General features: G+C 40.2%; 1 protein-coding gene across 1 annotated transcript in view; it reads left to right on the top strand.

Annotated features, from left to right (window-relative positions):
- LOC147111749 (mitogen-activated protein kinase kinase kinase kinase 4-like) overlaps positions 1–23344 on the top strand; it is a 536567-nt gene that overhangs the window by 317739 nt on the left and 195484 nt on the right. The window contains 12 exon segments of the mRNA XM_085998951.1: positions 1280–1490; positions 4882–5043; positions 6410–6496; positions 7699–7878; positions 12174–12335; positions 13253–13415; positions 13418–13509; positions 15859–15965; positions 17129–17280; positions 17933–18027; positions 18552–18560; positions 21308–21483. Of these exon segments, the coding sequence (XP_085855077.1) occupies positions 1280–1490; positions 4882–5043; positions 6410–6496; positions 7699–7878; positions 12174–12335; positions 13253–13415; positions 13418–13509; positions 15859–15965; positions 17129–17280; positions 17933–18027; positions 18552–18560; positions 21308–21483 (1596 nt within the window).

Consider the following 23344-nt stretch of genomic DNA (forward strand, 5'->3'; position numbering starts at 1 on the left):
GAAAGGAATAGAAGGATATGCTGATGGGGTTAGATGAAGTAGGGTGGAAGGAGGGTCACGTGGAGTGTAAACACCAGCGCAGTCGAGTTGGGCCAAATGGCCTGTTTCCATGCTGTAAATTCTATGTAATCAAGCACCTCATCACAAGCCAATCTGACCTGTGTCCACAAGAGGGGCAAGTGTAACTAACCAATTGTTACAAAAGAAAGTTCATGCAAGCTTTGAGGAAATTGTAGGAAGTCTTTGATGTATAAAGTGGTTTATAAGAAATCTAAATAATATGCTTGTTTTGTACTAGTATTGAAGTGAAATCGTAAAATTCAAAACTTGTGGTTTATCATACAAACAATTGGTTCATAAAGTTCTTCTGCATTAAATCTGTATTGAGATCAGAGTTCTTAATTATTTATGAACATATAAGAAATTATAAGAAAAGGCCACCTGGCCAATCAAGACTGTCCCATTCCACATAGTGGGATCTGCACACACCATTAAACCCATCTCATCCCACTCTCCCGTCTACAGCCATGCAATCTTCTGGGTGAGGCAAAAAATAGAGAAAAATGCCGTAGTCCAATTTAGGAAAACTCTGGGGAAATTGCTTTCCAACCACTGCAGGTAATCAAGCAAACTTCAAGAGACCTAATCCTATGGTTTTGTAAATTGTGCTGATGTCTCCTGCTGCTACCCTGCTTACCCAGCTCAATTAACTTATCCAATTCTATCACCATTTTAAATAGTATCCTCTCAAAGTCTACACTTTTTCAAGATTAAATGTCCCAACATTCCAAGCCTGTTCTGATATCCAAGAGCCCATAAACTAGGTATCAATCGACTGGTCCTGCTGTGGACCTTTTTCTCAAGGTCTAAAATTCCCCAACATGAGGGACTGAAACTGGACGCAGTATTTTAGATGTAGCTGGGCCAAGGCCTTATATAAGGTATTGGTTGTATTTCTAGTTTTATATTTAATTATCCTAGCTATGCATCCAAATGCCCTATTCACATCAATAACTCATGAATGGCAACTCCCAGGTTCTTCTCCTGCTCGGCTGCCTTGAACGCGCAATCCTCCATGGTGTCTACATGCTTGGAATTGCCCCTGCCCAAATGCATAGTGTAGCACTTGTCTATATTAAAAGACATCTGCCAGTCATGGGGCCCATTCCCCTATTGCATCTAAATCCATCTGCAACCTAATTTTTTCTTGTAAAGTTCTTAAACCCGCAACCATCTTTGTGAAGGAAAAGTGGAAAAAATGTAATCTCTTGTTTTGTAGCTCAATTGTTAATGTGCCTGGAGAATCGACTCTTCGTCGTGACTTCCTAAGATTGCAGCAGGAGAACAAGGAGCGCTCTGAGGCTATGCGCAGGCAACAACTTCTTCAAGAACAGCAGCTACGAGAGCAGGAGGAGTATAAAAGACAGCTTCTAGCAGAACGGCAAAAACGCATCGAGCAACAGAAGGAACAAAGACGACGACTTGAAGAGGTAAGAATTAAAAAAAAATCTAAACAATGTAGTATGGAGAACGATTTGTTGGAAATATTGGATATTGAAATACCTTAAAGATGTATTAATTTTTGTATTTGTGTCAAGTGCACTGTGGCAATAGGCGCATTTAATCTTGTAACTTCTAGTAATAATTAAAAAAAAGTGTATTACACAACAAAACTGTATATTGATCTTGTTACCAGTTATACTACACTGCTTTCAGATTAAAAAAAAAAGTTTACCTTGACTTTCATATGTAATTTCTTTGTAAATTAATTTTTAGTTGTGCATATGTGCTTTTAGTAGGTTTTCAGGCCAGGCATTAAAGATCAGATGTATTATTAATCAATGTTATAATTGATCAATATGTTTAAGTATCAGATATAGCAATTACTTTAAAATAGGTGTACAGAAAAGTACAGAACAGAAAAGTATTTTACATTGAATGTACAGCACAGAAACAGGCCATTTGGCCCAACTGGTCCATGCTGGTGTTTATGCTCCACTGGAGCCTCCTCCCACTCCTCTTCATTTAACCCTATCAGCATAACCGTCTATTCATTTTTCTCTCATGTATTTATTTAGCTTACCCCTTAAATGCATCTATGCTTATTGCTTCAACTACTCCTTGTGGTAGCAAACATACATTCAAAAATTGAAAAAAAATTCAAATTTAATTTATTTTTTCTCTACTTGGTTTAAAATTGGTGCACCATTAATCTGCAGAGAAGAGGTTTACAATGAAGTCACTAAGGAGTTGAGCTGATAGAAGTGGACTCTGCAAAAAGCTGAAAGTACATTAACTCTGCTGAAGACACTAATAGATGTGCAGTGCTTTATTTTTCCACCTACTTCCCAGTGCAAAGTTAACCAACATCAGAATTTCACTAGTCATATTTAAGTTGGGAATAAATGCAGAAACGTGTTGTGTAAAAGACAGCTACATGTTAGATTCTGATGAAGGGTCTTCGACCTGAAACGTTAACTCCGTTTCTCTCTCCACGGATGCTGCCCTGGCCTGTTGAGTTTTTCCAGCCTTTTCTGTTGTTATTTCGGATTTCCAGCATCCGCAGTATTTTGCTATCTTACTAACCCATCACTTTGGTTTCTCGATAATAAAAAATCATTTTTAAGTAATGGAGCTCAAAATTACGATTACTATTTTTTAATTCAAATGGAATATTAGTAGCATTGCCTGGAGTCTTGAGAGCTGTTGATTGGCAATAACATTTGGTGGATATACTGTGGAGTAAATGTCAAATGCAAGGTGAATGCAAGTGGAGTTCAGAATTCATTTTTGGCTTAATTTCTTTGTATACATGTGCATGATTTTAAAGTAAAGATTTTTTTTTATTTGTTCATTCACAAGATGTGGGCATCGCTGGCAAGGCCAGCATTTATTGCCCATCCCTTTTTGCCCTTGAGAAGGTGGTGGTGAGCCACCTTCTTGAACCACTGCAGTCTGTGTGGTGAAGGTATTTCCACAGTGCTGTTAGATAGAGAGTTCCAGGATTTTAATCCAACGACGATGAAGGAATGGCAATATTTTTCCGAGTCAGGATTATGTGTGACTTGGCGGGGAACTTGGAGGTGGTGGTATTCCCGTGCTCCTACTGCCCTTGTCCTTCTACGTGGTAGAGGTCGCGGGTTTGGGAGGTGCTGTCAAAAAAGCCTTGGCAATTTGTTCTAGTGCATCTTGTAGATGGTACACACTGCAACTACGTAGTGCTGGTGGTGGAGGGAGTGAATGTTTAAGGTGGTGGATGGGGTGCCAATCAAGCAGGCTAATACTTCCTGGATGGTGTCGAGTTTCTTGAGTGTTGTTGGAGCTGCACTCATCCAGGCAAGTTGGGAATATTCCATCACACTCTTGACTTGTGGCTTGTAGATGGTGTCAGGATGTGAGTCACTTGCTGCAGAATACCCAACCTCTGACCTGCTCTTGTTGCCACAGTCTTTGTGGCTGGTCCAGTTAAGTTTCTGGTGGCCCCCAGTATGTTGATGGTGGGGATTCGACAATGGTAACACCATTGAATGTCATGGGGAGATGGTTAGGCTCTCTTGGAGATGGTCATTGCCCGGCACTTGTGTGGCGCGAATGTTACTTGCCACTTATCAGCCCAAGCCTGAATGCCATCCAGGTCTTGCTGCATGTGGGCACAGACTACTTCATTCTCTGAGGCGTTGTGAATGGAACTGAACACTATACAATCATCAGCAAACATCCCCACTTCTGACCCTATGATGGCGGGAAGGTCATTGATGAAGCAGCTGAAGATGGTTGGGCCTAGGACACTGCCCTAAGGAGCTCCTGTAGGGCTGAGATGATTGGCCCCCAACAACCGCAATCATCATCCTTTGTGCTAGGTATGACTCCAGCCAGTCGTGAGTTTTCCCCATGATTCCCATTGACTTCAATTTTACCAGGGCTCCTTGATGCCACACTTGGTCAAATGCTGCCTTGGTGTCAAGGGCAGTAACTCCCGACTCACTTCTGGAATTCAGCTCTTTTGTCCATATTTGGACCAAGGCTGTAATGAGATCTGGAGCCAAGTGGTCCTGGCAGAACCCAAACTGAACATCGATGAGCAGGTTATTGGTGAGAGAGTGCCGCTTGACGACAACGTCTTCCATCACTTTGCTGATGATTGAGAGTAGACTGATGGGGCGGTAGTTGGCCAGATTGGATTTGCCCTTTTTGTTGCCAGAACATACCTGGGCAGTTTTCAACATTTTTGGGTTAATGCTAGTGTTGTAGCTGTAGCTTGGCTAAAGGAGCAGCTAGTTCTGGAGCACAAGGCTTCAGCACAACTGCCGGGATGTTGGCTGGGCCCATAGCCTTTGCTGTATCCAGTGCGTTCAGGATTTATTCATTCATGGGATGTGGGTGTCGCTGGCAAGCCAAGGTAGCAGACAGTTTTACAGTCTAACACTGATAAAGACAGCTGTTTCAATAGATGTGTGTCATAAATTTGATTGTGATGTCCTGCTATGATGATGCTGTATGTCTGGCAATGGGTAATTCTGCAAAGGTTAATGCCCTTGTTGAAAAACTCAGGAAACCGCTACAAGATTTACTGTGGACTATGTCCATAATCAAGACACCAATTATTTGTACTTTTCTTTTCTACAAAATCAGCAATGTTAATTGTGTAGGTTCACTGACAATAAAATAGCTATCTATCAAAACTTTGTTAAACCAATGTAAATCTAATGTCATTTTGCTCCGTTGAAACTATTTTTGTCTATTTGTATATGCAAATATGGTACCTATGGAATTGAATGATGGAAAACCTCAGAACCAACGTTTGTGGCAAAGTTGATTTAGGGTAAATGCAGCAAATCGGTTACATTCTGACCCTAATGAGCATTTTCTTTAAATGAGCAGCAGCAGAGAAGGGAGCGAGAAGCACGAAGACAGCAGGAACGTGAACAAAGGCGGCGTGAGCAGGAAGAAAAGCGAAGATTGGAGGAACTGGAGCGTCGAAAGAAGGAAGAGGAGGAAAGAAGAAGGGCAGAAGAAGAAAAGAGGCGAGTGGAGAGAGAGCAGGTGATTTTTATTGTCACTCTTCATTCATTCAGATTGGGCCTAGAAGTTGCCCACGCAATTGTTCATAGTGGTATTTGAATTGGATTATTTATGATTTTGAATAGAATTTTAACTTTGGAGCTCTGAAATTTTTTCCCCCTCATTTTGCTGTCTCATTAGGTTTTTTGGGTCCATAATCTTTTGCAAGACTGCCAACAATGCAACTACATGATTGGCTGGCAAGAGTGATCCAAGCAAAGTGAGACAAACCGTGCCACTTTCCTTGACCGTTGCGATGGAGCAAAGCATGTACCTCATGCAATCCTCCATCTAATGGCACAACTGTGAACATTCAAAAGCGCGACACAATTAATTTGGCAGCACAAAACTTTTAGTTTGAAGTTTATTGGTCAAACATTTGAGAGATGAGGTTGTAACACCATGAATGCATGTGATCAAATTCAAATTTCTGTGGTGAATTTGGGTAATTTTTGCTGATGATCATATCTTAAAGTCTGCAGCCATTTAAACTCAATGAAGCATTGTTTCCAGGCTGGTTTAAAAGTGCACAAATTGAATACTGTATGGTATCCCTATATACCAGGCATTTGCTGAATCAAGATCCAGAATTTGCACTTGTAATAGTTTTAAAACAAAATATAAACAGTGTAGTCAATCGTGATTCATAAGCAATTTGTCAGTTCATCTTTTCTTGTCATTAGTGCATGCCAGATGTTAAAATAGTGGCTAAAACATGTGAGTACTGTCAACATTATTTTGTCTGCGTGGGCATATCGTTAGTTGCTACCTGAAAGCTGATGTGTTTAAAATGGTAGGCCTGATCATGTACTGTATTCAGCTAGTTTTTATTTGCATTGTTACAGAACATAGGCATTGCCACAATAAGAGTGATACTGCTTACTTAAGTTAATCATACTTGTTATGTGTCTCATTCGTGAAATTGGCTGAGCTTCTGGGTATTGCAACACATCAATTGTTTTTATTGTAGAGGAACAGCATGACTTGGGAAACATCTTTCAATGGAATTGGAATGTTTTTGTACACCAGTTTCTTATGGTAGTTTCTTGACTGGCAGTTCATGTAAGCTCATTTGAATTTTTTTGGCTGGTTTGGGGGGATGGGGAATAGATGCAAATATGTTAAATTTGCATTAAAAAATAGTCAATTATATACCTTTTTGACTAATGGAAACCAAACGTTTTGTCTGGTTTGTTTAGTAGTGTCTCTGGTATCAGTTCAGTTCAGCCTCGATTTACGTTTTTTATGCAGGGACAGGGGAAGCAATCTCACAGATGAGGTGTAAATACATTATTTCTAGTTTAAATCTGGTACTTTGCTCATGCATTACTGTGTAATTTTGCAACAGGAGTACATCAGACGTCAGCTTGAAGAGGAGCAACGTCATTTGGAAATTCTTCAGCAGCAGTTGCTCCAAGAGCAGGCCATGTTACTGGTAACTTGTTCACTCGGTTGTTGTGTGATTGATGTAGCTGGCAGCTTCTGTGCTATCTTGGTTCACTGCAGCTGCATTGTTCATGTATTAACAGCAAGCTGATCAGTCCATTGAGGTTAATATAGCAGTCTGACAACATAAGAGAATGGCATCAGCACAAATTTGTCACGGAATTGTGAGAGAATGATTTGTCATCTATTTAGTGCTGTTGTGCTATTTACTGTAAATGTAAGGACTTTCTGAATTAAATGAATGGTGCTGCTTTAAGTAATATCCTTTCCACAGAAAAACTCAAATCATTAAAAATGTAAAGTATTAATATATAATTAATTACCAACCTTTCTCTCCCGCCCAGAAAACCTGGTTTATCATTGTGATGTGTGAGCAAAATTTTAAACCGCATTTCTCTGCTCTCCCCAAACTAGCAATACTGTACTTTAGTTTAGGTTTGTATGGGTTCATTTAGATACAGTATAACTGTGTTCTTCATTGACGTTGTTTATTGTATCTTCTTTCAACCACATGCCATGCAAATTCTTCAAAGTTAAGGGTCTGTAAAATAGACAAAGAAATGGGAGTAAACCCAAATTATGTTACTATGTGATTCTCAATTAGTTTAAAGTACATGCATTTTAGTTATTTCCGTGAAAAAAGTGAATATGGATTTACATTGTAATATGTTTTGCACTGATGCTTGCAATATCTTATACTTTTGATACTCAAAAGCCAAGTTATTTAAAAAAAAAAACACAACCCATATCTGATTCAAAATGGGGTAATCTGAAATTGAATGTGATCTCCCTGATTTAAAATTCCACTACTGTACAACATTAGCTTGTGTCATGTATGGCACTGTATTTAGTTACTGATGTGTTCCCTGAGTTTCTTCTCAGCAGCAAATTTGCATCCATTGTTTATTGGATATTTGATATGAATTTCCTGCTACACGGCTGATTACCGATGTGGTATCACAAGGTTGGCGGTTGCAACTCTAGCTGACACTTTGAATATTTTCTGTGAACCAGCTACACATTCACAATTGCTGTGAATTCATAGGTGTCTGTCTTTGAAGTATGAGGTGCTTCAGCCACTAGGAAAACTTTGTTATGTGCTATTCTTGTGGAATTTGTAATATTAATGCTACAATCTGTACTGTAAATTATAAAGTATAACTAACTCTCTATGTACCATTTCCTTAAAAGGAGTACAAATGGCGTGAGATGGAGGAACAACGACAGGCTGAGAGATTGCAGCGTCAGTTGCAGCAGGAGCAAGCTTACCTTCTGTCCCTCCAACATGACCACAGACAGCAGGAAAGGAATAAACCTTACCATGCCCCAGAGCCGAAACCTCACTTTGAAGCAACAGATAGGAGTAGAGAGGTAAGACAAGTGATGTTCATCTGATGTTTGTCACAAAAGTAGCCTGCAATAAAAGGGTTTAAATTGATCAACTTTTACTCATTTTAGACTTTGCAATTACCATTAGCTTTTTGCTGTTATCTAACTTAAATTACCTTCCAGTTCTCTGTCTAAAATAAATTAAAATATAAACCCTATTAAGAACAGTAAGAATGTATGAATTCTCAGTCATCCTAGTCAGGGAGTTCCTAATCACATAAGCAGACAGGTATGAGTTGTCTGTATCAGGGATGAAGTGGCTGAAACCTGCATTAATGGTTAAGACATTTCTATTAAATTAAGTTTTAGATCAAAGATAATTCATTCTGTTTTGAAAATAAGCTAATTCTTCAAAATGACAGCCAAATTTACATGTGTATATACAAGAATTATCAAGAAGTTAGTGTTTCCTCCTCCAATTCCACCTCTAACTTCTCCTTTTATTTCTTCCCTTTTGAAATTGGCATCTCAATTTGGGATAGAGTTCATCAGGCAGCTGCTCTCCGATACCTTGCCCTAGCTGTTTTTCCTCACTAGACATTGAGCGCCAGCAGTCTATTCAAATGTGGGATCAGCACAGCTGAGCCCAGCCCCTCTCTTGTGTGTATTTCCAGCGTAAGCCATTGGATATTGATCAGTAGCCAGACTCTCTCTTTCTTTGCCCCCCCCCCCCACCTGAAAAATGCTGACGACAGTTGGAGCAACTCTACTGTTTCCTTAGCTGAAATCACCACAGCACAGATTAGGGGCTGTGCTGAGCAGTTTAGCACCGTCTGAAGTTTTTATTCTTGCCAGTCTTGCTCTTATCCTTTTCCAAAAGTATTGAGCCTTGATTGGGGTGGGATTTCACAGCCACTGGTGCTTTCCAGTACCTAGCTCAAATGATCATATTTAAAAAATATTTGTTTTTGGGATGTGGACGTCACTGGCACGGCCACATTTATTGCCCATTCCTAGTTGCCCTGAGAATGTACAGTGGGTCTTCTCTTTGAACCACTGTGGTCTTTGTGATGATGGTGCTCCCAGGACGGTGTTCAGTGGGGAATTCCAAGATACTGATCCAGTGAAACTGAGAAAGGGATTTTATGTCCAAATCAGATGGTGAGCTGGGTATTTGTGAGCAGATGTCACTTGGCAGCACTGTTAATGACTCCTTCCATCACTTTACGAATTGTGAGAAGGCTGAAAGAGCAGTAACTGGTTGGTTTAGATTTGTCCAGTTTTTTGTGGATAGGACATATCTAAGCAATCTTCCACATTGTCTGTTAGATGCCAGTATCACAGCTGTACTGAAACAGCTTGGCTAGGTGAGTGGCTAACTTTTGTGTGCAGGTCTTCAATACCACAGCCAGAATGTTGTCAGGGCCCATAACATGTTACCATGTCCAGTGCACTTATCCGCTTCTCAGTATATCGTGAAGTGAACCAAATTGGCTGGATATTGGCCTCTATGATGGGGATCTCAGGAGGAGGTCTAATAGGATTGTTCACCTGGCAGTTTTGGCTGAAGGCATGTGCAAGCACTTCAGCCTCATCTCTTGTACCGACGTGCTGGGCTCCACCATCAGGAGGGGATGTTCATGGAGCCTCCTTGTGTTCATTGTTCACCACCAATCTCACGGGATGTGGTAGGGCCCACAGAGCTTTGCTGTGATCTGTTGGTATGGTGCCGTGTAGTTCTGACTAGCCTGCTTTTGATGTTTCACAGGTAGGCAGCTCTGTGCATTCTAAGGTTTACTTGATCCTGTTATTGGCATTATCTTCCACACTTTCCATTATACCAGGGTTGGGCTACTGGTTTTGATGGTGATCGAGGAATGAAGGATGTGCCAGGCCATGAGGTTACAGGTTGTGAGTTATACAGTTCTGTTGCTGTTGGCTCATAGTACCTCATGGATGCCCAGTTTTACACTGCTAGATCTGTTCTTAACCACCTCTTAGCTCGGTGGTAGTGCCACATTACATGATGGCAGATGTTTTCATTGTGGAGACGGGACTTTATCGGTGGTTCGCTCCTATTAATGCTCATGGACAAATATGTCTGAGACAAGTAGGTTAATGAGGACAAGGTCAAGTAAGTTACTTTGTCGTGCTGGTTCTCTCACTAACTAACCCAGGCTCAGTCTGCAGCTATGTCCTTCAAGACCTGGCCAGCTTGGTCATTGGTGGTATTACCGAGCCACTCTTGGTGGTGGATGTTGAAGTCCCCACTCAAAGTATATTCTGGGACGTTGCACCCATCAGAGCTTCCTTTAAGTGATGTTCAGTATGGAGGAGTACTGATTCATTAGTTGAGGAGGCTGGTAAATGGGAATTCGCAGGAGGTTTCCTTGACCTTGTTTGACCTGAAGCCATGAGATTTTATAGAGTCTATGCTGAGGACTGCCAAAGCCACTTCCACTTGACTGTATACCACTATGCCCCAACCTCTTGTGGCTCTATCCTGAAAGTGGGACATGACTTACCCGGGGATAGAGAAGTCTGGGATGTTGGTTGAAAGATATGATTCTCTGAGTACATACCAATGCTCACATGGGTCTAGTAGTGCAGTAGTTATCGTACTGGACTAGGAACCGAGGGCTATGAAAGCTAGTGGATTGTTGTAAAAACCCAACTTGCCAACTATTATCCTTCAGGGAAGGGAGCCTGCCACCTCACTATGTCTGCCCTATGTGTGACTCCAGTCTGTGTCAGGCTATTGCTTGACTAGTCTGTTGGACTGATCCCCTAATTTGGACAACAGTCCTCCAGATGTTAGTGAGGAGAACTTTATAGGGACCACAAGGCTGAGATTTCCCAAGTCGTGCCCTGATGCAATACCTGGTTTGTTTTCGCTAGGTGTCTCTGATTTTCTCTTCCCCCTCTTATTTTTGCATTTTATACCTGTTGCTTACAACTGAATGATTTGCTAGGGCACTTCAGAGGGCATGAAGAGTCAACCATAGTGCATGACTGAAGTCATTACCATACCTGTGAGAGTATTGATGGGCTTTTCAACTGTGGAGGGCATCATAGCCAAGACCATTCTTGTCCTTATCTAACATCCATATATGCAGACTTCTAGCAGACACTGCTGGATAACGACCATGGGTGGAAATTCTGGTTGGTTTTCCCCTCCCTAATCTAGGGCCACTGAGAATAATTGTAGCTTTCCTACCACTTCCTTGATTAAGAACATAAGAAATAGGAGCAGGGGTAGGCCATATGGCCCCCCGAGCCTGCTCAGCCATTCAATAAGATCATGGCTAAACTTTTACACCAATTCCACTTTCCCGCCTTATCCCCATTTCCCTTAATTCCCTTAGTGTCCAAAAATCTATCTACATTTGTATCTTGAATATACTTATCGACTGAGCATTCACAGCCCTCTGGGGTAGAGAATTCCAAAGACTCACAAACCTCTAAGTGAAGAAGTTTCTCCTCATCTCAGTCCTAAATGGCCGACCTCTTCTCTTGAGACTATAACCCCAAGTTCTAGACTCTCCATCCAGGGAAACAGCCTCTCAGCATCTACCTTGTCAAGCCCTCTAAGAATTTTATACATTTCAATGAGATCACCTCTCTTTCTTCTAAACTCTAGAGAACATAGGCCCATTCTACTCAATCTCTCCTCATAGGACAATCGTCTCACCCCAGGAATCAATCTAGTGAACCTTCATTGCATCCCCTCTAAGGCAAGTATATCCTTCCTTGGGTTAAGGAGACCAAAACTGTACACAGTACACCAGGTGTGGTCTCGCCAAAGCTCTATAAAATTGCAGTAAGACTTCCTTACTCTTATACTGCAACCCCCTTGCAATAAAGGATAACATATCATTTGCCTTCCCAATTGCTTGCTGTTCCGACATGTTAACTTTTTGTTCTTTGTGTACAAGGACACCCAAATCCCTCTGAATCTCAACATTTACTAGTCTCTCTCCTTTCCAAAATATATTTTGCTTTTCCATTCTTCTGACCAAAGTGGATAATTTCACACTACCCCCCCGCCCCCATTATTCTCCATCTGCCACCTTCTTGCCCAATCACTTAACTGGTCTGTATCCCTTTGCAACCTCTTTGTGTCCTCCTCATAGCTTACTTGCTCACCTAGCTTTATGGTCACTTAACTCAAATTATACTTGGGAGCTTCCAGATCTGTGTGGCTCAGCAACTCACTTAATAAACCTGCTGAGCCATCAGGGAAGTTCTGCAGGCTTAATTATTTTTAAAGTGCCATTCCTATTTATAGAAACCATTTCTGTGGGAATGCATGAACCTAATTTTAATCTTGTATCCAGGTTGATGAAAGGTTCAAGAAGAGTAACCAGGGCTCACCTCAAGCACAATCAAAACAGAATAGCAACATTTTGGAGCCTCCAGTGCCTTCAAGATCAGAATCGTTTTCAAATGGAAGTTCTGAATCCAATCCAGCTGCCTTGCACAGGCCCCTGGAGTCACAGGTACAGAATCAAAAGCAGCCTATACATAAAGTGTATGAGGATAATATATTTTTATACATCAGACAAGTGATTTGTATTCAAGTGCTACTCTCCATATCTTATTTAAAGATATTGAAAGAACTCCCTGATCTTTAGTCTAAAGTTTATTTGCCCTAATAAAGTCTCCTACTGATTAGCCTCTATATTGGACAGTGGATGAAAACTGATATTCCACTTTATTTAAAATATCTGAAAATAACCTTGGCCTTGGGGGCACTTATGCTTCACATAGTAGATAGTATTTTGTATTGAGTGGATTTTCTGAGAATGACCCTTAAAAGTAGACTGCAACATTATTACAGTAACATTGCACCTGTAATGCTGCACATTAAATGATCCTCTTATAAATAAACATCACTCATATACACGTCCTATGGAATGTGAATTGCAGATTTGTTCCTTATGTTGTTGACATAATCGATGTGGGATGAAATAGGTCAAAAATACTGTATAACTAGGCTGATTTAATATTTAAAATTCTCAATTTTTAGTAATTTTTTGGTTTTGGTCATGTAATCTCAAAGGTTATTGGTCAGTGACTTCCAATGCTTTTCGTGTTTAATGTCGAGTGGAAGTACAGAAAAGATATTCAGAGTTGATGATTTACCTTCCCACTCTAACTGTGTATGATCAAATATATATGATGTGTGAGTGCCATTCCTAACTGTGTAGTTAGAATAAAATGTCAGCTGTAGTTTATTCAAATAAAAATGGTTTACCAAAAAATGTGCGATACAATACAATTGAGAACATATGAACACACATTTAAGCTATAATGTAGGTGATCATTCTTTTTCAGTAGCATTACATATCATTTGCTTGTCTGTACTGATGAAGTTTAAATTATGTTGATTTTCATCACAGTCTTTTGTTTTAAGGTACACTGGTGTCATCTGGCATCATTCAAGAACCATGCATCCTCAGTTACACAATCTCTTTCCTTCAGTAATCCTTCTCTTAAATTTGCACATCGATATCATCCACAAGACCCCAATGTAGCTTCATGCAATGAAATGCAAAATCAGAGTCCTGATTCTAACTCAAGACACCTGACCCTACTGCTCAGATTCTGAGCCAAAAGGAAAAATACGCAGGGGTCTGGGGTAGATCAGAAAGTGAGCAGTTGCCTTTTAGGGTAAGGAGTGGATAGTGGTATTGATTGGAAAATATTGACAAATTGCTCTCCATATTAAAGGACCAATAAAAAAAACTCTGCTGCCTGACTATTTGTCTATCTTATGGAGTCAGAATTTTATAATAAAAATATGAAGCTGTTACAGGTTAATTCCAATACAGGAAACTTTCATTTAACCGGAGGTTAAATGTCCGGAAAGCTCTATCTACCGGCAAAATTCAGGAGCCGTTTCCTATAAGTTTTTTTACTTCTCGTTGCTTTTTTTTTCCCAGTCAGGTTCTGCAAGGTCTAGCTGAAGCTTAGCTACAGAGATGCTTTTAAGCTGCGGCCGACTGTTTTGAAGCTGTTGCTAAGCAACAGGGTTTGTTGATTCACACGGAGCTCAAAAGCTCCGTATGTTTTAACATTAGCGCTGGTTTCTATGGCAGTTTTGATGGTACGGCACCAGCTCGGTCCCGTCTGTGCCGGATACCCAAAAGTTTCCTGTATTTTAGTAGCTAGGTAAGCATAGTGAGGATTTTTAACTTACTTTAACAATGTGGATTGCACCATATTTTCAGCTCCATTACTGACTTATGTATAGTACTTAATAGCAAGTACTGCTGAATTGTTTTTCCATTAGTATAAAAGTTTCTAAATGTTGGGGATGGAGAAGATTTTTTCATACTGGTTCCGTATGGGCAGAAAAAAGTCATTATAGGTGTGCAACAATGGTGATTCTTAGTTTGTAATGGATTTGATTTTCAGCCTCGCCTGTAAGTAACTGATCCCTGGTGCTTGCTGACTGTAGGCAGACATCTTCCACTGTGCCAGTATTTACTGAAGTGGTATCATTTGAAATAAAATATGTTACAAAAGTTTGAAACGATTGAAAATCTTAATGGGAATGGGTGGGCTGAAGTACTCGCAAAAATAGTTCAGAATGTTTTAGTTTCCAGTTAAGCAAGGATAATTAAGTATATAACAATATAAAGCTTAGTATCAACAGTAATAGAATGAGAAAGTGTTAGCAAGAATTTGATCTAGATCTTTGTAAAATTGCTTGTGTCAGTGATAAATAATGTAACTCACCTGTCTTCACAGTAGAAGAGACAAAAAACATTCCAGAAATAATGGGAAACCAAGGGTCTAGAAAGAATGAGGAACTTAAATAAATCAGTATAAGTAAAGACATAGTACTGGAGAAATTAATGAGACTAAGTGGCGACAAATCCTCTGGACCCGCGACCTGCATCCTAGGGTTTTAAGAGGTAGCTGCAGAGATAGTGGATGCACTGGTATTAATCTTCTAGAATTCCCTAGATTCTAGAACAGTCCCCAAGGATTGAAAGGTAGCAAACATAACCCCGCTATTTAAGAAAGGAGGAAGAGGAAAAAATGGGGAACTATAGGCCAGTTAGCCTGACGGCAGTAGTAGGCAACATGCTAGAATCTATTATTAGGAACGTGGTAACAGGGAACTTAGAAAATTGAGACCAAACGCAGATTGGGTGACCGCTTTGCGGAACACCTCCGTTCAGTCCGTAAGGGTGACCCCAAGCTTCCGGTCGCCTGTCACTTTAATTCACCGCTCCATTCCCACTCGGACCTCACCGTCCTTGGCCTCTTGCATTGTTCCACGGAAGCTCAACGTAAACTCGAGGAACAGCACCTCATCTTCCGATTAGGCACTTTGCAGTCTTCCGGACTCAATATCGAGTTCAACAATTTCAGATCACAACCTCGGCCCCTATTACTTTTTACTTATATTTCTGGAACACGGGGTCACAGTCACAGAATAAGGGGTAGGCCATTTAGGACTGGGATGAGGAGAAATTTCTTCACTCAAAGGGTTGTGAATCTTTGGAATTCTCTACCCCAGAGAGCTGTGGATGCTCAGTCATTGAGTATATTCAAGACAGGTCGATATATTTTTGGGAACAAAGGGAATTAAGGGATATGGGGAGAGTGCAGGGAGGTGGAGTTGAGGTTGAAGATCAGCCATGATCTTGTTGAATGGAGAAATGGCCTACTCCAGCTCCTATTTCTTATGTTTACCTCAGAGTACTATTTCTTCTGGCGCCCTGTTTGCACTTTTTGCTGTTGCATGTCCATAAGGTTCACTTAAGGATCTATATTTTTAACTAATTACCTTTCTTCATTTTGCGATCCCATCTCTTTCCCTTCACCCCCCATCCTACCCCCCACTCCACCAGCCACCACTATCATTTTCATCTCCGTGTTTTATCTTTTTGCCAAATGCCATTTGGATCCTTTTTCTTAAATGTTAATGGAAAGTGTTATTTCTGTTTTTTATTTGAAGGTATTTTTCCAGTATGAATAACAAGTTGATATTTTTGTAATTGTAAGGTTCCAGTGAGAGCAACACCTAGATCCCCTGTGTTGTCTCGTCGGGATTCTCCATTGCAAGGCAGTAGTCAACCAAGTGGCCAGAGTGGTCCAAAAAGTGCCACAAGGTTTGGATATTATGTTTTTGATATTACGTATAAATAATTTCTAATAAAGGTGTAACAAATTTGTGAAGAAAAATTATCCTAGGACTACAAACATATTTGTAAAACACAACCTCACTCTTCATTAGACAATTGCAAAATGCAGGCCTCAAAGTGCTGAGACTTACATCCACTTCATTCTCATACAAGGGAATGAGCTGCTCTAAATTAATTGCCTTAATATTCTGTTGGTTAGTAATTTGTAAATTTTACTGATGGCAGCTGGTTGAGGAAGGGATTTGTTAATTCTGGCAACAAGTCAAAAGATACTAGTTTCAAGCTGCGCAGAGACCAAGAGAGGAGACAAATATACAAAATTATTATACTGAAGTGTAAGTATGCTGTTCAGAGGTAGGATGTCATTGATGCCTTTAATTCCCTTCACAGTAAGTTGTCAGTATCCTGTTTGCTGCTCATTGGAGGTATTCAGTGAGGGTTAACAACCTTACCACAGGGACAAAAGAACAGAAAATCAAGAGTGTGTAACGTCTGTCTTTCGCACATTTCAGTTTGCTCAAAAGATGTCAGGTGAGACATGTCTGCCAAGTCATCAGTCTGTCCTCTGCTGTGTGACACATTATGACTCCTGGTAGTCAATCACAAGGTGCTAGTTTTGGATTGCGCACAAATCATCCACAAGCAGGGAGATCTAAGGAAAGGAAAAATTTACAACAGTCGAAAAATATAACTCGGAAAGTTTTTTGCTTTTGTTCCGGCCTGGAGACCTGCATCTCAAGAACATTTTGCATTTCAATACTGTGTAAGGGAATTTTGGTACTCTAAACAGAAAATTTCCTCAGCACGTAAATATAAAATACTACATTAGAGAGTTTTAGACTCCCATTCATGGAGAGTCTGAATTGTTATAGATACGTGTGGTGTCGGCATGTTTGACTATACATGTTGTCTGGTAGCTTTAGCTGTTACCAAAGAACAAGCTGCCTAAATATTTCAGTTTCAAATGCAGAGCCTTTTCTTTATTTCTTGTGTACTCTTACCTACCTAAGATTGTATTCTAAAACTACAAATGCTTTGTGTCTAATTTATTTATTCTATGTACATTAATGTTGCACAAACCAGCTGTGAAGAGTGAGAGTTCTTTATTTAAATGCTTTCCCTCTCTGTAGCAATATAGAGCCCAGGCTGTTGTGGGAGAGGGTGGAGAAACTCGTACCAAGACCAGGCAGTGGCAGCTCCTCAGGCTCAAGCAACTCTGGATCGCAGCCAGGATCTCATCCTGGCTCTCAAACTGGATCTGGTGAACGCTACAGGCTACGATGTGAGATTTTCCTTTTTGAATTATTTACGTACATTATTCACTGCTTTGCTCATTAGCTCCTTGGAGACCATTTTGGCTTGAAAGAAGAGGAGGATCAAAAGTTCATCAATTGAACGCAAGTTTAGTTTTCGGGTGGTTGGTTTTAATCACACAAATATGAGAAAATTTATTTTCATTTTTAAGAATAGAACTTTTAAATATCTGAGGCTATAAGTTAATCTAATATTTAGATGCCCTTGCTACTAACATTTAATATTTGAGTGCAAAGGAAACAACTTGTCTTTCAAAAATAATTCCTTCTTTAAACATGATATACGACCTCTAGCGTACAGGACAATTGGCGTCATCGCAATATATTGTATTAAATTTATGCTACTATCAACTCTGAAGTAGATGGGTAGAAGTAGTGCAACAGTTAAAAAAAAAATTAACAAAAGCGTAACTGCATGTTATCACATTGATATTGTCCAGTCTCAAACTAATAAATCCACATCATAATCTTCAGTCTATTATATTAAAAGAAAATTGGATAACTGCATTTTTGCGCCTTTGTTATTTGGAATTTACAGGTGCTGTGGTTCATGTTTACTTGGAAATGTTGATTTTTAGTACTTCAAAACTTACGCTTTTGATCTAATTATTTTGTTCATAGCATCATCAAAGTCTGAGGGTTCACCATCCCAACGCCATGAAAATCTAACCAAAAAACAAGAGGAGAAAAAGGACTTCAGGCCAAGCAGACCAGCTGTAAGCTCCTTAAAGCTTGCTTGCTTTCTTGTGTTTGTTTTCCAAAATGCAGTTCATACTAACTTAATGTTCGCTTTCTGAAGCAAATTTTCTGCGAAGTACAACTATAATTTTTAATTAAATTTATATTTAAAATACGACTACAGTAGATCTTTGAACTCTTACTTGTATATGTACATGCATGCTCCAATGTGATATTGAAAAGCAGTTAATGAAATTAAACTGATTATTGGTTCATTGATTTCTAAAACCATAACTCAATAATCTGTTCAAGCCGGATTCTGGATGGTTGCACAGATCATTATACTTATGGTTTATATTTATCATATAGATAAATCTGTCCGCAGTGACTGCACTAGTAAACATAGTGCTTTTTTTAACAAAAAATTAATACAGTGAAAGTGTATATTTGTTTATGTTGTTTTTTTCTTCTCTTCCCCCTCCCCTTTCACCCTATTGGTATGACCAATGATGGCTCATGATTCAATCGCATGACCACTCACATGGGCTGCTGAATGTTATAGGGGGAAGTGGTAAGCTATGCTATTTTAGCAGTCTTCCTCTTGTCTGCTTACGCTTTTAGTTGTGTGCATTTATTTCTCGAGATTTTTTTAAGCTTTGTGTTCCAGTCCATATTTTTAATAAACAATGTATCCTGAATTCTCGGACCATTTTTACTGTTATGTGACTTTGTTTCTTATTCTATAATATTGCGACTACATTTATTGCAACTTCAACAATTTTCTGTATAAAACAATTGTGCCCTCCCCATAGCATATAACGATAAATGTAATATCAAACTTTTTGGTTCCTTTTGGATGTGCTGTTGCTTTTTTGTCAAGCATGAATTTTCTTGTCCAAAGTACACAGGTTTACAAAATGACTGAAGTTGTAGAGATATAGAGGAATTATTTTGTAATAAGTGGAAATATGTAAAATATAAATATCTTGTTCGAATAGAATAGGTTTTCCCCCTTTTTAACCTTGAAACCTATGATTTTGCATGGTTTGAGATATTGCGTTTAGACCAACATAAAAAAAATTGTCACCTGGGGTTGTAACTTTTGGAGTAGCGGGGAGGGATGGAAAAGGATGGTAAATTTTCTGCAGTAGTATGATCAACGATGTGTCTTGTGCTTTTGCAGAAAAAATGGTAAAGTTGTGTCAAATCTGATATACTGACTGTAATACTTAACATTGTACTTGATGCTAGGTGACTTGTGGGATAGAGTTAATGTAAATCAAGGATGTATTTCTGTAAATCACGTTTTAACACTTTTCAAAAAAAAAAAAAATAGCCTACATTTGAAAAGTAAATTCTTTAATTTCCCTGTCCCTTAAAACTTATATTGTTACATTGGACGCTGCAATTTGTGGTTTGACTATTTTCTAAAGTAACTTTGGACTTTTTTGTATAAATCTAAACTTGAGTTCAGAACAGATGTTGTTTAGATATTTACCTGATCTATCTTCATTTAGAATGTTTTAATTTCAAAACAAGTGGTGTCCCATTTGAATATACATTTATACCTTTGATTGAATTAACTTAAAATAAGTGTCCTTGCTTCTCATAGAGTCATAGAGTTTTACAGCACAGAAAGAGGCCCTTCGGCCCATCGTGTCTGCGCCGCCCATCCATCCCTGTCCAGTCTAATCCCATTTTCCAGCATTTGGTCCATAGCCTTGTATGCAATGGCATTTCAAGTGCTCATCCAAATGCTTCTTGAATGTTGTGAGGGTTCCTGCCTCTACCACCCTTTCAGGCATTGAGTTCCACATTCCAACCACCCTCTGGGTGAAAAAGTTCCTCCTCAAATCCCCTCTAAATCTCCTGCCCCTTACCCTGAATCTATGCCCCCTTGTTATTGACCCCCCTACTAAGGGGAAAAGTTCCTCTTTGTCTACCCTATCTATGCCCCTCATCATTTTGTACACCTCAATCAGGTCCCCCCTCAGCCTTCTTTGCTCCAAGGAAAACAACCCCAGCCTGTCCAGCCTCTCTTCATAGCTGAGGCGCTCCATCCCAGGTAACATCCTGGTGAATCTTCTCTGCACCCTCTCCAAAGCAATCACATCCTTCCTATAGTGAGGCGACCAGAACTGCACACAGTACTCCAGCTGTGGCCTCACCAGCGTTTTGTACAGCTCCATCATAACCTCCCTGCTCTTATATTCTATGCCTCGGCTAATGAAGGCAAGTATCCCATATGCCTTTTTAACCACCTTATCTACCTGTTCCGCTGCCTTCAGGGATCTATGTACATGTACACCAAGGTCCCTCTGACCCTCTGTACTTCCTAGGGTCCTACCACTCATTGTGTATTCCCTTGCCTTATTTGTCCGTCCAAAATGCATCACCTCGCACTTTTCAGGGTTAAATTCCATTTGCCACTTTTCCGCCCATCTGACCAACCCGTTTATATCGTCCTGTAGCCTGAGGCTTTCCTCCTCACAATTTACCACCCCACCAATTTTCGTGTCATCTGCGAACTTACTGATCATACCTTTTACATTCTCATCCAAATCATTTATGTAGATCACAAACAACAAGGGACCCAGCACCGATCCCTGAGGTACCCCACTGGACACAGGCTTCCAGTCACAAAAGCAACCTTCGACCATCACCCTCTGCCTCCTGCCACTCAGCCAGTTTATGATCCAACGCGCCAAGGCACCCTGGATCCCATGGGCTCTTACCTTCTTGACCAGTCTCCTATGCGGGACTTTGTCAAAAGCTTTACTGAAGTCCATGTAAACCACATCCACAGCATTTCCCTCATCCACCCCCCTAGTCACCCCCTCGAAAAATTCAATCAGATTTGTCAGACATGATTTACCCTTGACAAAGCCATGCTGACTATCCCCGATTAATCCTTGCCTCTCCAAGTGGAGACTAATTTTGTCCCTCAGAATTTTTTCCAATAATTTCCCTACCACAGATGTTAGGCTCACTGGCCTGTAATTCCCTGGTTTATCCCTGCTACCCTTCTATTGCCCTTATTTCACTTGGCCTTTCCCCTTTACGCTTTACCTGTACATCTCAATTTCCTGGCCAATTTATTGCTTATTTAATGATTTAATAGAAATTGCTAAACTCTGTCAGGTCATCAAGTATATCCCCATCCCTAATTACTACTTGAGATACTAAATTTGATTATGGCATGAAAGATCTTTTGCAGCTTTGTATTTCACAAGCTGTTGTTTGCTGTGTCATTGTTTTGCATCAAGTTTAAACACCGAACCCAAATACTTGACCTGTGACCTCATTTCTTAGTTTCAGGATCTTGCTGCCTTGGCTAAAGAGCTTCGAGCTGTAGATGACGTCCGGCCTCCTCAAAAAGTGACTGATTATTCTTCTTCAAGTGATGAATCAGGAACTACCGATGAGGAAGATGAGGATCTGGAACAAGAAGGGACGGATGAAACTGGACCCATGTCCGATGATGCTAGAGCAGTGTATGTAATCCTAGTTAATAGTAATGATGAAACTAATGTACTGTACTATTCAAATCATGGATTGGGGCCACTTGCAACCCATTTTCTATGACACTCAGTGGAGTTGTTGCTCTAAGTGTCTCTCGGCCCCCCCTTTATTGCCTGCTCATTGTTGGATATTACTTAGAATCATAGGATCTTGTAGCACAGAAGTAGGCCATTTGGCCTGTCAGCCTGTGCTGGGTCTTTGAAAGAGCTGTCCAATTTAATCCCACACACCAGCTTTTTCCCCATAATCCTGCACATTAGTCCTCTTCAAGTACATGTTCAATTGGCTTTTGAAATTTTGTGTGGAATCTGCTTCCACCACCCTTTCAGGTAGTGCGTTCCAGATCATCATAACCCTCTGTGTGAATGAATTTCTCCTCATTTCCCCTCTACTTCTTTTGTCAATTATTTTAAATCAATGACCTCTGGTTATTGACCCACTTGCCAGAAGAAGCAGTTTTTCTCTACTTGCTCTATCAAAAGCCCTCATAATTTTGAATACCTCTATTAGTTCTTCCTTTAATCTTCTCTGCTCTAAGGAGAACAAGTTTACCTTATCCAATCTCTCCACATAATTGAAGTCCTTCATCCCTGATCTCCTCCTGGTAAACCACCTCTGTACCCTTTCCAAGGCCTTGTCATCCTTCCTAAATGATGGCCCCAAGAATTGTACACAATACTTCAGCTGAGGGTTAATTGATTTGTATAGGTTTCGCATGACTGCCTTGTTTTTGTATTCCATGCTCCTATATACAAAGCCAAATATCCCACGTGCTTTCTTAACCAACTTTTAACTTGCCTCGCCACCTTCAAAGATTTGGGGAATATACACCCACCAGTCCCTCTGCTCTTGCACCCCCTCAAAATAGTACCATTTAGGTTATGTTGTCTCTCTATGTTCCTCCCAAAGTGTATCACTTCACATTTGCTGCATTAAGTTGCATCTGCCATGTGTTTAATGTCTGCTACTATCCTCTCTCTTTACTACGTTGCCAAGTTTTGAATCATCTGCAAACTTCAAAATTGTACTCCCTATACCCAAGTACAGGTCTTTTATATATAACAAGAAAAGCAATGGTCCTAATACTGATCCCTGGATGCTTCTATCCAGTCAGTAAAACATCAGTTCACCACTACTCTTTGCCTCGTATCCCTCAGCCAGTTATGTACCCAAGTTACCACCACCCCTTTAATCCCATGCGCTTCTATTTTCTGAATAAGTCTGTTATGTGCTCCTCTTATCAAGTATCTTTTGAAAGTCCACACATACATCTACTGCACTACCTTCATCAACCCTCTGTTACTTCATCAAAGAACTCAAGTCAAGTTAGTCAGACCAAATTTGCCTTTTGCAAATCGGTGCTGACTGTCCCTTGTTGACTCATGCTTCTCCAAATAGGAATTAATTTTGTCTTTGATAATGGTCGCTAACCGCAGTTAGACTGACTGGCCTGTAGTTACCAGGTTTCTCTCTCCCCTTTTTTGAATAATGGTGTAACATTGGCAATCCTCCAGTCCTCTGGCACCATGCCCATATCCAAGGAGCATTGAAAGATTGTGATAGAGCTTCTGCCATCTCCACCTTTCCTCCCCTCAGCAACCTAGGATGCATCCCAAATTGGACTGGGTGACTTGCTAACTTTGAGGACTTTCAACCTATTGACCACCTCTTTTCTATCTCTTTTTATCCTATCTACTCCCTTCTCCTCTACTGCAACATTTAATTTCACCCTCCTCTTTCATGAAGACAGATGCAAAGTATTCATTCAGAACCTCAGTCATGCCCTCTGCCTGATTGGAAGATTGTGACCAGAGCTTCTGCAATTTCAACCCT

Source organism: Somniosus microcephalus, chromosome 10 (genome assembly GCF_052327205.1).
Source record: "Somniosus microcephalus isolate GS21.2 chromosome 10, FLI_Smic_1.0, whole genome shotgun sequence".
In the NCBI taxonomy this organism is placed as follows: domain Eukaryota; kingdom Metazoa; phylum Chordata; class Chondrichthyes; order Squaliformes; family Somniosidae; genus Somniosus; species Somniosus microcephalus.